General features: G+C 46.0%; 1 protein-coding gene across 1 annotated transcript; it reads right to left on the bottom strand.

The window, feature by feature from the left end:
* Nucleotides 1–727: 727 nt before the first annotated feature.
* LOC311011382 (stereocilin) lies at nt 728–13,876 on the bottom strand. The gene is made up of 29 exons (XM_084006292.1): nt 13,743–13,876; nt 12,545–13,651; nt 11,940–11,964; nt 11,293–11,839; nt 10,322–11,209; nt 9,736–9,798; nt 9,513–9,638; nt 9,117–9,283; nt 8,851–9,037; nt 8,471–8,586; nt 7,988–8,120; nt 7,707–7,889; nt 7,181–7,219; nt 6,920–7,096; nt 6,539–6,688; nt 5,719–5,777; nt 5,475–5,598; nt 5,274–5,356; nt 5,065–5,200; nt 4,333–4,535; nt 3,662–3,752; nt 3,390–3,561; nt 3,120–3,289; nt 2,879–3,034; nt 2,644–2,786; nt 2,011–2,159; nt 1,670–1,767; nt 1,047–1,194; nt 728–881 (listed from the first exon to the last, which is right to left on the bottom strand). Exons 1-29 carry the CDS (start codon nt 13,834–13,836, stop codon nt 802–804), a joined length of 5,814 nt encoding a protein of 1,937 aa, XP_083862418.1. The 5' UTR covers nt 13,837–13,876; the 3' UTR covers nt 728–801.
* Between the last annotated feature and the right edge of the window lie 19 nt (nt 13,877–13,895).

Genomic DNA, 13,895 nt, shown 5'->3' with positions numbered 1-13,895 from the left:
ATAGTTTCCTTGCTGCCTTGAATATTTAAAAATAAGCAACTAGTACTGAATAGTCAGGTCACAAAGTATTTACTTGTTTTGTTCCTTAAAGTTACAAATCTTGAAAGCTTAAGGGTTCCACTATGTACTTTACCAGCTTAGTAACATTGCATAGACTGATTTTAATAATTGCATTTTGCTCTCATCTGGAATGCAGTCCCACACTCAAGAATTGAAAAATAAATGCGTGCAGCAGCATCCGGAGGGATTAGTGAATCATTAGACTTATAGCTACGGCAGGCCAGTCAATAAATCATTCAGATATGAAATCTTCCCCCTCAATATTACATCTTTTATGACAACAAATAAAACAAATATGCTTTCAACACATTAGATAATCTCTTGTAAAAGTTTAAAGAGTTTATATTTGATGAAATACACCAAGTATACATCTCAGTAGGCAGGCAAGTTTGACAACAGATATTATAAATAAATGTGAGTTTAAAGGTCTTTTTAGACCCTCATCTTCAGTTTCAATATATTTACATTTTATTTAATTAAAGGAAATATCATCTCAGGTGTGTTTGCTTGATCCTCCTGTGAAGTTTGGAAAGCCCTTTTGTCAATCATCACGCCGGTTCCTCTGAACGTTCAGAGTACAAGTACATACACGTATTAGTATGAAGCTGCAGCACAAAACAGAGCAATGTGAATGAAAGGAGCAATGCAGTAAGGGAACAGAACGGTTCAAAATGTTTATTTGAAGTACAAATATGATGTTACCAAGGGAGGTCAAGGGGCAATTACATTTGTTCCAGTATATTAAATGAGTCGCCATAACAAGAAGTACAGAGCTAGTGAGGGTAAAGTGAACCTGTCTGCCTGTGGAGCCGAGTTTCTCCCTGTGGGAGCAGACAAACAGCATTTATCATCACCTACACACAACCGTACACTCATATTGGTTTGTGGACTATCCCCCTAATACAAATATATACACAAACTCCATACCTATAACAGAAGGAGGTTATCTAAAGGACATCCAACATCCTTTTTCTTTGGAGACTCACCTCTCAGTTCCAGCAGGACGTCTCCTTCGTATCGAGCGAGTCCCACGGCGTGCCTTTGCTCGGCGTCCAGCTCTGCCCACTGCTCCTCAGAGACGGCCCACGCCTGCTCCACACTCAGCCACGACATCTGAACTGCACTGAACACCACCTGTCTCACACACACACACACACACACACACACACAGAAGGGAAAGAACAAACATTACATAAATAGCAATTACTGTGAGGGAGAATATGTCAAATTAGATAGCTCCCATGTTTAATTAAAAATCCCACTGTTGCCACAAAGTAGATCATTTTATGATACAAAAACAAAATATATGTTCACAGTAGTTATAGGGACTTTTCACAGCTAAAATGTTGACATGTCAAAAGCACAGGTATTACTCCTACTAGCATCAGCAATGGCTCGGCTCTATTCCAGTCAGTGAGCCAGCATTCACAACAGCAGATAAATGGAATTCATCATTAATCTTCTATATTTTCCTCCCATTTATGGGACTATATATGTTATGGAAGTTACATGTGAATGTACCATTGGTGCCACTCATAGGTGCCTCTGTAATGAAGCCATTGTTCTGTAGCCTGAATGAAAAGTCATAAAATCATGGGTGAAAACTCACCGCCATCTTTCTCGGTGACATCAGGGCAATGGCTTCAGGAGTGATTCCCTCCATTTGTTCTTGTACCAGCGCTGACAGCTCCATGTCCTCTAGACCCACTGGACAAAGACACAAACACTGTCTAGTCAGATAATTGATGTTCCTCATATCAAGTCACAGGAAGTAGAAAACTATTCCCAAACTTTTATACCCTCAGGGATATTTTTAATTGCACCTATCCATCCAAAATCTGTCTTCTCTTCCCCCCCTCCCCCCCTCTCGCTTTTCAAAAGAAAATGATTAAAAACTGTTGATGACAAAACAAACTTGATACCCTCCAGGGATGTTATGTTCTACTGTACCTGCCAATGTCCCAATTTCAGTGAAAACTTCCGGTCCCCAAGCACTAACTGGACCGAAGGCCTCGGGTCTGGACAAACGGCTCGTCAACGCCTCCATCTGCTGCTCGGAGCACGGCAGCGACGCCTCCCGCAGGAACAGAGCGGCCATGCTGCAGAGTGAGGGGGACATGTTTGATCCTCCTCAGGGGATGGGGATGTTTTCTGAGTGTGTAAGCCTACTGCTGTTAGCATCTGTTAGCATGTGATATCTATGAGTTACGCTCTGAAATCTAAAGCGAGTGTCCATAATCTACTAACTACCTACAATGAAGCAATATCTGTCAACCTGTTTGGACTTTATATTTGTATTTTATTTGTAAAAGAAAGAAACAGGGACAATGCATATTAATAATAACATTTCCATGTAAATATGCTAGATTATAGCCAGTGGCTAATTTGCATCTTTAGTCCCTGGGCAGGTTGATGTAAAAATAAAACATATTTCCATCTTTATTCATGTTCATCTTCATTTGGATGCCTTTTACCTGTATTTTATGTCACAGTTATATTTGATGACATATAACAAAGTGTGAGCCTACGATTACACTTGTTAATGTTGCGTCAGAGGAAGTTTACTTGAGATATTTGACTCACCTGAGGTTATAGGGAGCCAGTCTTCTGATCTCTGAGGGATACAGGCCACACATCAGATGGCCGAACGTTGCCAGATCAACAGCCGTTAACTGCTCCACTTTCAGTTTGTGTTTCCGCATCATACTTAAAATGACCACTCTCATCTATTAAGAAAGAAAGAAAGTAGAAACTTTAATAATGCTTCAGGATTCTTCCCTTCACTTGAAGTTTTACATCAGAATGAAAAATTCTAAACCTTCTTTGGGCTCCAGTCGGTCAGTGTCCCAAGATGTGCCAACACACCCAGATCAGTGACGGCGGCGTCCTGCAGCTCTCTTTCTCCCATCTCAGTCACCACTGGGCCGAGGGCCAGCAGCTGCTCCGCTCTCAGTCCTCTCCCCGGACTGAAGGCCTGGAGGCAGTGAAGAAGTCAAACTCTGAGAAGATGATGATCTGATACAAACTCAACTTCCTATTCCTTTCACAGTTTTACTGACCTGCCTGAGTTTTACCCACAATGCTCGGCGCTGCTCGGAGCTCAGTGAAGAGTCCTGAGCGAAAGCGTCGACACACTGTTTGAGATCCTCCAGTGACATGCGGCCGAGCTGAGTGGACATCCAGGCCGACGGAAACGTCCCTCTGATGTCTGCACAGCTCGGAACAGGCGCTGCTCGAAGAGAGTTCAGCGCGCTGATACAAATACTACCTCAGACAAAGTACCCACAGTACCAGCAGCAGTTCAAGGTATTATGAAATATGTATTGAACCTTTTGCCCTCCTGCTCGGTGCTCTGATAATCCCTCGAATGAGATCCTGAGCCAGTTGTCTCTGGCGATGCTGGTCCATGCACCGAGTCACACAGACTCCACCCACCACACTGTCCTCCCAGCGACTCTGACCCACCAGGATCTGCTCCACTGTGTCTTTATTCAACACCGTCTGCACAGGGGAAACACACATTACCATGCCACATCTTAGAAAGGCAGTTAAGTGCAAAGACATTCATTATTTGCTTGGGTTGGTGCTGTTGGGTGCTTACCAGCGGGATGGAGTTAATCTGCTTTGTTGAGAGAGAAAATACCAGCCTGCCCAAATGCTCCACATCTCCAACCAGCCATTTGGATGGCTCCCTGGCAGACACATAGCTTAGCATTACAGCGGTTTTATGTAATCCATGTCTTAGGAATCCTATCAGGCATTTTAGTATTTTAGACTCAAACTATTCCACTCCTTTTATTCTGCACCAACAGGTGCCACATTTATGTATTTTGCATTACTTCCTAGGAATCAATGCTGTCCTGTAAACAGGGGTCGTTCGGCTAGAATATACTATTTTAAATCACAAATTTAAATTACAAGTTACATCCAGTCCACCAGTGTACAATGTATAGTGTCCCCGCGATCTCTAACTAATGGAGCACTATTAAATCCAACATTATAAAAAGCAAAGAACATTGCACTGCAACAAACCTGCCAAGAGAGGCCCATTAATCAGAGAGGCAGCAAAGAGAGCAAAGAAAACCCTGAAGGAGCTGGAAAGCTCCACAGCTGAGATTGGAGTTTGATCCACAGGACAGTATTTAACATGAGAGCTGGGCGAGGAAAAAGCCTTTACTTGAAGAAAAAAATAAGGAGACATTTGGAGTCTCGCACATGCTTTGTGGTGAACTCCAAATGTGTTGTGCAGGTGTGTGTTTTTGTTGTTTTTACCCGAGCAGATCTTTCTGAGTGAGCACGCCACTGATATCCTTCAGAGCCTCTTTAGGAAGACAGAAACTTCTCATCTCCTCCAGCCGCAGAGCCAGCGCCCCTCTGTCCACAGAGGCCAAGCTGCCCCGGTCCAAGAAGGGCAGCAGAGGCCCCAGGAGGTCCAGGGTGGTACCATCAATATCCCCCTCAGCCGGAGAAGAGCCCTGCAGAACATCACATACAGTCACTGGATTACAGGGATTCCACAGGACACGACTTCACTCATGTGAAAAGCTGTTGGGAGGATGAAGCCGGTTCTGTTCTGGATCTCTTCCTCCATCTGTTTCCTTCTCTGTGTGTGTGTGTGTGTGTGTGTGTGTGTGTGTGTGTGTGTGTGTGTGTGTGTGTGTGTGTGTGTGTGTGTGTGTGTGTGTGTCTGTGTGTTCTTACTTGAGTTTGTCCTTTCTGCACCATTAATGTGTTAATACAAATCAAACACATGAGTCACCATCACTGACGCAACCGGAAATCTAATTTAACCAGAAATAGCTTCTGGGTGTTCCACTTCTGAATGCTGGTGCTGGTTTATCACCTTAATAACCCCCAGGGTTCATTTAGGGTTCTGATTCAGCCTGATGATGTTTTAATTTACATGCAGCAACACTTTTAGAGCTGAAACATAAAGCAATGTGTCAACTCCTGCACGGATATGCAGTAAACACGGTATTTGAATGGGTCATGTTGGTGTTTTACCAGCTCGGTTACGGCTTTCTCGGCTAAGTTTGTCTGCTTGTAGTGTGGCATTTTGAGGAAATCAGCAAAATGTGCCTGAATGTGGTCCAGAACGGCCCTGAAGGATGCATTAGAGATGTCCTCGATCATCGTCACGCTGGAGAAGAGCAGAGCAGAAGTGTAAATGCTGTTATCTTTGGATAAACCCCGTTAAGTGAGGAGATACTTACGGTAAAGTTGCAGCAAACCCAGAGCTCAAAGCACCCAGGTTCATTTCAGGCTGTTTCCTCAGCTCCTCTATGATACATTTTCGCTGGTAAAACAGCCAAAACACACGGGAGCTTGTTAGAATTAAACACAACAGACTCATGAATCAGGTATCAGAGACGGTGATGAAGAGTTTGAGGGGCGCTGGAGTATTTGTTCCTCACCAGAGCCGGTCTCATGCCTCCAGGCAGCTCACTAACAAACTGGAGCAGCTCTGCAAAATCTGTACGGTTGCTACAAAGCCTGAGGAGGTCACAAGTCATTCCACCGGAGATGTGACCCAGATCCCTACGAGTCAAACAGAGCATGTATCAGACCTGCAAGTGACTACGACGTTTGAGTCTTTAATTCAGTTTGTGATTACAATCGTCGATCTGAACGTTTTCCGGTGCCATACATCCAACTTACCGCACCATCTTACATGTGATGTTTTTAAACTTGTGGATCTTTTTGAACAAAAGCTGAGCCTGTCCAGATAAAATAAAACAAATCAGTTAGACACAGCATTTAAGAGAAAACATTTTAATCAAATAAGAATTGTAGTTTCTATAAAAGACCAATTGTGTCAGTATTTCATTTTGTGCAGCTGTCAGACAAAGACTGGAGTGTTAATTAATTGGCAGGTTGAGCATGAGACTCACTACTAAACCAAAGAAGAGCACAGTTGCCATAGTGTAGTTTGTTCCATCCATCTGGGTTGCAGCACTGATGGTTTATCACTGATACGACCTTTCAGGTTGAACCCCAAATCACCCTCACAAAACATTCCTAATCTGACTTAAAATGCATATTTTTTACAAGTATTGAATCCCACAAATAACACGAGGCACTGAAACATTTAAGGTTATTTAAATAAAAATTGTAGGTTATATATTCAGTGTATTTCAAGCCACGAACTGAAAAGGCCGATCTTTATTGATTTGACTCGGGTCTTGTTAGGCCGAGAACTGGAGGTGAAATACACCCTTTGCTGTGACAAAATCCTTTTAAGGTGGCCATTATTAATTCATGCTACACTCCTCCACACCATTGTACTACATCCAAACTAATTAGCTTGATGGCAGCTGATGCGTGTGGAGTATTAATATCCTGAAAGGCTCATGTGAAGCGTATCCAATGAGTTGCAGATTAATGGGACTGAAGACTAAAGCTGCTAACATTTTCTTCTTTAGTCATATCGATGGAGTGTGAAGCAGCACACGAAGGCAGGTTAAAGGGAAATGAGCACCTGCTGTGGCGACCAGCGTACGTCTCTGTACGACGCCACATCTCTCAGGAACGCGTCTCCGTTTAAGGTTTCTGTCAGCTTCCTCAGAGGCACAAACGGTAATAGACAGTTTACCTGCTGAGTGATGTTGTGCACGTCTCTGTGCAGAGCCTGCAGACACACACACACACACACACACACACACACACACACACACACACACACACACACACACACACACACACACAACAACTCTGCAGCATAAAGAAGGTTCTACACATGTGGATCAAATGATCACGTCTGGAAACCCTGCTGGATTACATTCAACTTTTTTGTTTTTACATAATGCAGTTCTTTCCAACACTATAATATAATAGTTTTACTGAAGACAGATTATAGCACCTCCTGCATTGCATGGTATAGCATGGCTCTGTGGCTGGGCTGGGTCTCAGTTAGCAGCATCCTGCAGCACTGGCAGTGGGCAGCTTCACTGATCTCAGGCCACTGGAGGTCTTTGAGCACAGCGGGAGAAAGACCAGAGAGTAACGGCTTCAGCCTACACAGTTTGTCCACAGTGAGCTGGCAGGCAGAGAGAGGGACACACAGTGATGAAAGAGCAGTTGGCCGAAATTCAGCAAAGAATATTTGAGAATATCTACTTACAGTGGTGTCCTTTGAATACTTGGATAGCATTTGAAAAGCCTGAGGAAAGTATTGAAATATTAACAGATGTGCATACCAAAATATACACTTTTTCTAAGTGAAGGTCACATATTTCATGAATGTTTATTCAATTATTTTCTCTAGAAACTTTAAGAGGGAAACAGCGTTTTCCATCCATCCTGGGTCCCTTGCTGCTAGATTGTTTTTATTCACTGTACATATATTGATGATTTATTAAATGAATAGATAGAACAGGAATTTTTATCCTGGCTTCATCCAATGTTCCGATTTCTGTTCTGGAAATATATGCCAATTAGCACATATTTGGTCAAAATATGCCTAATTTCTATTTAAATATACATTTTCAGAAAACTTGTGATACAAAAAATTTGCTGGGGATGTTTCATGGCGATTTAAATTTATCCTTTTGACCTGGGGTGCCTCCCCGAAAATTAGAGTTAGGAATGTGCAGAAATGCAGTTTTTATCCATAACTGCAAGAAAAGAAACCCAAACTCCGTGCTGACCTGTGCCGGGGAATATCTGTGTAATCCTGGTTGTGAGAGGATTTCCAGGAGTTGTTGTGAGGGGAGTGACAGCAGGAAGGAAGCTCCTAATTGAGGTAACAGAGCACTGAGGGCAGACAGCTCCGGGGGAGTCATGCTGCTGACGTTCACGGTCCGGATGGCTGGTATCAGCCAAGAGGACAGCTGTGCAGGAAACGCCGTTAAACAGAGTGAGTCAGACATGGAGGAGGGTAATTGGCTGAAGACTTTCTGTAGTGGACTGGAGAACATGCGGTGCTTACCCTGCCGCTGGTACTGACGAACCCCTTGGACATGCACTGAGCAAGCTGCTGCCAGAGAGCTGAGGACGATGCTGCGTCACGAAGAAATGAACCCAGTTCCACTGGATCCAGATAACAAGCAAGGACTCCTAACCTGCACAAACACATTTCAGTCACTTTTTTCCTCTCTTTTGGGGCATTTTTGCCTTTATTGTATAGCAGACAGAGAACGTATTCACCTGATAAAGCCCCACACATCAACATCTAAACACACTATGACCTAACATCTGTGCCAAGTCAAGAAGTAATCTCTGGTCAACAGGGGACAAAACCAATCTTAATATGTCCTCAGATGATTAATATAGTTTAATATAATACCAAAGACAATCACAAAGTTCTGTATATGAGCTATCACCATGGAAACATGTTGGGGTGTCAGTGTTTCAGCACTTCAGATCATAAAGATGGACAAACATACATAAACATGAAGTATCTGGGTCCCACCTGGATATGTAATCACTGGTGAGATTCTTCTGCTTGCTGGAGAGGGTCCGGAGCACATGGCGCCCCCTAACACCATCCAGACTGCTGTTGCCTAGCAACTCTACCAGAGGAGAAAGCTAAAGGAGACGACAGATAAAATGTTGAAACAAGGCAACAAAAAAAAAGTAAGGCTTTTGATGATGGTGGTGGAGAGCACTTCTCTCCAAAATCTCACATCCAGGTTTAACCAGGTTATGATCTGGTGACTGTAAATGTCGTAGCGTTTGATTTAAATATATGGCTCCTGTGTGTTGTTGTCATTTATTTTAGTTTTGTCTTTATTTTGTCATCTATACAAATGTAAGAACCCCAATGAATGGCAGTCATGTAAATATTGTTACCTGTTGTGATGTCAATTTCTGAAAATGACTGACTGGGATGTAAGGTAGAAGAGGGAGGATGGAATTGAGAAAGTACGGTGGCCATGTGGGGACATCTCCCACTACGCTGGACTGCAGGAGTCTCTTTACGAACGCCTTTTTCTGCAGTGACTTCATCCCCGAGCTGTGGTCACGAATGGCTGTCAACCTGAGGAGCAACACAGAAGCTGTTGGCATCAGACAGTAAGATATCATAACTAAAGGCTGAGGCGGGCGAAGTGACTCACACGCTGTCGTTGACTATCAAGGACGCTGGGAAGCTCATGATGTCGGAGACGGACATGAAGGGGATGAACTGAGACAGGTCCACAAACAACTCTGGGGTCACTCGGGTAAACTTGTGGATGAAAGCAGCGGTCATCGTTTCCATGGCCTGCAATTCTTTTTGAGACACCTGACAGAGAAAACCAAAGAGCGGGACAGAAACGGGTGTGTATTCAACTTTAACTATGCGTGGGCCGTGACGTAGAAATAAAACAGAAACAGCACAAGAGAGTGCAATAGTAGAAATAGAATAGTAGAAATGTAGTCAACAGAGGGGTAAAGTCTTTAACCTTGCACATTTAGCCGATTAAAACACTAGTGGTCCACTCAGTGTTTCGTTGGAAGCTGAAGAAACCAACCTGGTCGGTTTCAACTTGTAGCTGATCCCAACTTTGATGGATATGGGAGAGAAATCTCTTCACGGCATCTTTCTCAGCAGACATCACTACGGTGCGGATGCCGTCTCTTGGCATCTGGAGGTACTCCTGGTGAGATGAAATGATTCAGCCTGAATGCAAAGCTCAGTGAGTGCATCTGTTGTGAAACTTTTTAATGTGAATTTAGCTGCTTCGGCCACGATACCTGCAGCAGAAACCTCAGAGCAGACGAGTTGGCGTCCCGCCGGATGAGGTCCCACAAGACGGGCTGATGGAACAGCAAAAAACAAGTTCAAATTCACCCTTAACTCTGTGTGTGTGTGTGTGTGTGTGTGTGTGTGTGTGTGTGTGTGTGTGTGTGTGTGTGTGTGTGTGTGTGTGAGTGTGTGTGTGTATATGAGTGTGTGTGTATGTGTGTGTGTGTGTGTGTGTGTGTGTGTGTGTGTGTGTGTGTGTGTGTGTGTGTGTGTGTGTGTATGTGTGTGTGTGTGTGTATGTGTGTGTGTGTGTGTGTGTGTGTGTGTGTGTGTGTGTGTGTGTGTGTGTGTGTGTGTGTGTGTGTGTGTGTGAGTGTGTGTGTGTGTGTGTGTGTGTGTGTGTGTGTGTGTGTGTGTGTGTGTGTATATGAGTGTGTGTGTGTGTGTGTGTGTGTGTGTGTGTGTGTGTGTGTGTGTGTGTGTGTGTGTGTGTGTGCGTATGTGTGTGTGTGTGTGTGTGTGTGTGTGTGTGTGTGTGTGTGTGTGTGTGTGTGTGTGTGTGTGTGTGTGAGTGTGTGAGTGTGCCAGTCTTACACTGAAGCAGCTCAGCAGATCCTCCTTGAGAGTGGCGTTCTGCTCTCTGCGGAGGAAGACTCCCACGGTGTGAAGGACACTCATGGAGGCTTCTGGCTGCAGAGCGACCCAGGAGGTGTTGTCAAGGAGACTGGAGAGGAGGATGGCCTGACTCAAACCTTGCCTCGCCTCTCTTTCCCCCTCATCCAGACCCGAAGAGAGGCCCACCATGAAGTCCAGGACTCGCAACACGTAACCCAGGGCCACCAGGAACCCTTCGCGCTCCCCTCCCTCGACCTCACACACACTCAGCTTGTGGAGAGCTTCGACCAGCAGCGGAGCCGGGTCCACACACAGCTGCGACGTGTCAAACTCGTACGGCGCCGGGAGCATGTCGAAAAACCTCTGCAGGAGGCACTTCCTGTCCTCCAGTTCTGCCCGCAGATCAGCACAGAAATCAGCAAACTGCGGCACTGATCGTGACAGGCGATTGTAGAGTGTGGCATTTAGACAAATGTACTCTCTCAATCCGTCCGTCTGCCCACAGACCTCCAGGAGGGTGGAGTTGGTGAAGTGATGCCCAGCCCACGTCTTGTACCGACAAGTCTCCTCAATTGCGTCAACGTGGGAGAAGTTGTGGATTTTGGAGCAGTACCCCGCGGCCCAGCTGCCCTCTGGCAAGGATTGGTGTGAATCAGGGGGCTCTCTCCCACACAGAGCTGAGATCAGGACTGAGTTGTTGGGCAGGAAGCAGTGTCTGAAAGCCTGGGCAGTGAGCAGCCTGCTGCCCAGCTGGGACAGACAGTTCTCATCCAGTACCGGACTTTCTGTTGCCTCACCTGTCAACTGCACACACAGGTCATCTATACTCGTCAGGTTAAAAACATGATAGTCCTTTGACACTGCGGCCTGCGGATGTTAAAGTTTGGATAAGTAGAAGAAATACAAGCAATGCACAAATACACAGTAACATTCCAAAAAAGCTCCGTTACCTGATGTGCTCTCTGCAGCCAGAAAGAAGAGTTGGCACACACCGTGTTGTTGAATTCATGGGCAAAGAACTCACTGCAGACATGAACCCAGAGGAAGTCCTCCTCGGCAGCAGACAGGTACCAGGCTGCATCAGAGCAGGTGGCGTGCAGGTCCAGCTCCATCGCGGCCTCGGCGGGATTAACGGAGCCGTTCTCCCCTTCAAACAGTTTACAGTAGAGGAAGACGGTGAAGTTGGAGACGCCGGTCAGCCCCGGGATGGAGTCATTACACGCCGCCTCCAGGATCTCGATGGTGGAGAACTCCACCTCTCTCTGCTGGTTGTTGCTGGTTCTCCCTGTATGTGGCGGGTCGGGCTGAGGTGTGGTAGGGAGGTGAGGAAGGTGTTTTTGATCGGAGCTTGTTTTTGGAGATGAGTGGGCCGGTGTTAGTCGTGATCTGTGTTCTACTTCGGCGGTGGGGCAAGACAGGAAAGGGAGGGAGCTCGGGAGACCCTGGGAGCTAACGCCCAAATCCTGAGTGTTCCACGTCACATTATGGATGATCCCCCTACGTGTGCATGGACAGAACAATGGCAGGTTATTTGGTTGCTAATAATTAGCTGTCAAAAATGTTGCCTGCATTGATATAGTATAGTAAAATACTTTACCATAAGATCAGTTGTCGCAGGTCACCTTCAAAAGGACAAAAGCAAATCAGAGTGAATGAGTGAAAAAAGCTGCAGCACAGGAAGCCTGATGTACAGCAGCTCAGCTAACAATGCCCAAGATATAATGTTACTGACATCCATGAGAGGATAAAGCGATTAGCTGGGCTATCAACAGATGCTTTCACCGGCCAGGACGATTCTAAAGATTTAAAAGCAGTGTCATTCACTGTCTTTCAGGTGAAACCGAGGCCAAACCCAGGGTTTTTCCTCTGTAGATAACACTAAATACAATTAAAACGATGCATGGTTCATTTTAAACCTATAATATTTAGTTTGGAATTTAGATATATTTTAGTTCATGGCACACTTTCAGTATAAGTGCTTTTTTTCCAGAGTCATCCTCTGAAGCAAAGCATCAAAATTCTATGAATGAAGGACACTCTTTTGAAATTATTCTGTAATCAGATTGTGTGAGACTGCATGTAACTTAAATAATATGTAATGATGCCGGGTTTTCTCTGGGATGAGCCACGTTTATTTATGTTTAATGTTCATGAGTTGGTCGGTGCAAACACCCTCTGAGGCCAAATGCTCCACATACTCACCAACTGAGCACCGGCCCCGGGCGTTGGGCTGCGGCACGTCCACCAGGCTGCTGACATCATCAAGCAGCGCCATGGTAACTCGTGAGACTTTCTTCCTCAGGTTACTGTAGACAGAGCTACCCACCCTGTGCAGGAGGCCCCTCCTCAGCCCATCCAAACTCTGCACCAGAGCAACGTTCTTCTGTGCCAAGTGGCCACCTCGCTCTCCTCCACCTGAGCGCGATAACGCCTGCAGCAGGAAGCCTTGCATGGAGTCTGGATCATCCTCAGCGGCCATCGCATCTTCTAGAGTGGCATTTCCAAACAACCCATCCTGCCTCATGGCCTCAGGAGGCAAGCTGAAGGGCTTTAAACGTCCAAATGCACTGGAGCTCCTACTGTGTTCAGCACCTTCCCCTACCGGGTGTAAACTGACCACCGGCTTCCAGTTGCGTGTTTCCAAGAAACGCACCAGCTGCTGAAGCCAGCTCACACTGAAGGCACAGTCGCTACGACCCTTCAGAGCACAGATGAAGCCTTGCAGGCCTGCGCTGGCCTGGCCGTAGGTCCCGCTGAGCAGAGCCTGGAGCGCGGCTTCAAACACAGCACTCACTGTCCTCCAGTTCTGAGATAGGAAAGTTAAAAGTGGCCTGTGGGGCTGACGCTCCGACAGGCCGATCAGACTCTGCAGCAGCCCCAGGAGCCAGTCCCAGTGAGGGCTGCCCCTCAGGGACATAAACCAGTCCTGCACTCGCACGCTGGGTCGCGGCGGCGCCCGGCCACCCTCAGACTGGAGGAAGTAATGCAGCACCTTCTCCCACAGGTGCTCCTCGTCCGGCTCCACCGGTGCCTCCTCCAGCTCAGCACCCATCTCCTGGAGATACAGGGAGATGTTGTAGAGGAAGCCGGACAGACGGTGCCTGTCAATCGGCTTGTTTAACGAAGGCAGGCTCTTGCTGGGAAGTAGACCAAGTGTTTTTAGGCTTCCCATGATATTCCTCACCCAAGGGTGCACAGACGGGTCCTTGTCTGGTTCTGGAGGAGCTTTCTGAGGATTCCAGCCATTTCCCGTAATCCATTTTGAAATGATCTCCTTAAGAATGGCATCTCTCTGGTCCTCGTTATCACCTTTTAGAAGGAGTCCCATTAGAGACGGCGTCATGCAACAACATGTCATAATAAACACACATTAAGTGAAACATTTTGGTGGATCACTCACCGGTCCTGTCGGCGGTGCCTTGTCCCAGTAAAACAGCACAGACCACGATGCTTGTAAGAGTAGCCATCCCTGGCACGTTCTCTGCCATCTTCATCTCATGGCCGCATGCAGTGTCATAGTGAGGTCACATCTTTCTCTTCAGCCTGTTTGTCC

The sequence above is a fragment of the Eutrigla gurnardus genome (genome assembly GCF_963514095.1).
Source record: "Eutrigla gurnardus genome assembly, chromosome: 1".
NCBI lineage: Eukaryota > Metazoa > Chordata > Actinopteri > Perciformes > Triglidae > Eutrigla > Eutrigla gurnardus.
This window is presented reverse-complemented; position numbering and strand designations above follow the sequence as displayed.

Bases quoted from the DNA above. Each gene is read 5' to 3' on its own strand.
- LOC311011382 (XM_084006292.1), bottom strand. From the start codon at position 13,836: ATGAAGATGGCAGAGAACGTGCCAGGGATGGCTACTCTTACAAGCATC. The intron at 5,778-6,538 runs GTGCTCATTTCC...TTATCTGGACAG, and splicing joins TACGCTGGTCGCCACAGCAG to GCTCAGCTTTTGTTCAAAAA. The intron at 5,357-5,474 runs GTGAGGAACAAA...CTGTTTTACCAG, and splicing joins GAGGCATGAGACCGGCTCTG to CGAAAATGTATCATAGAGGA.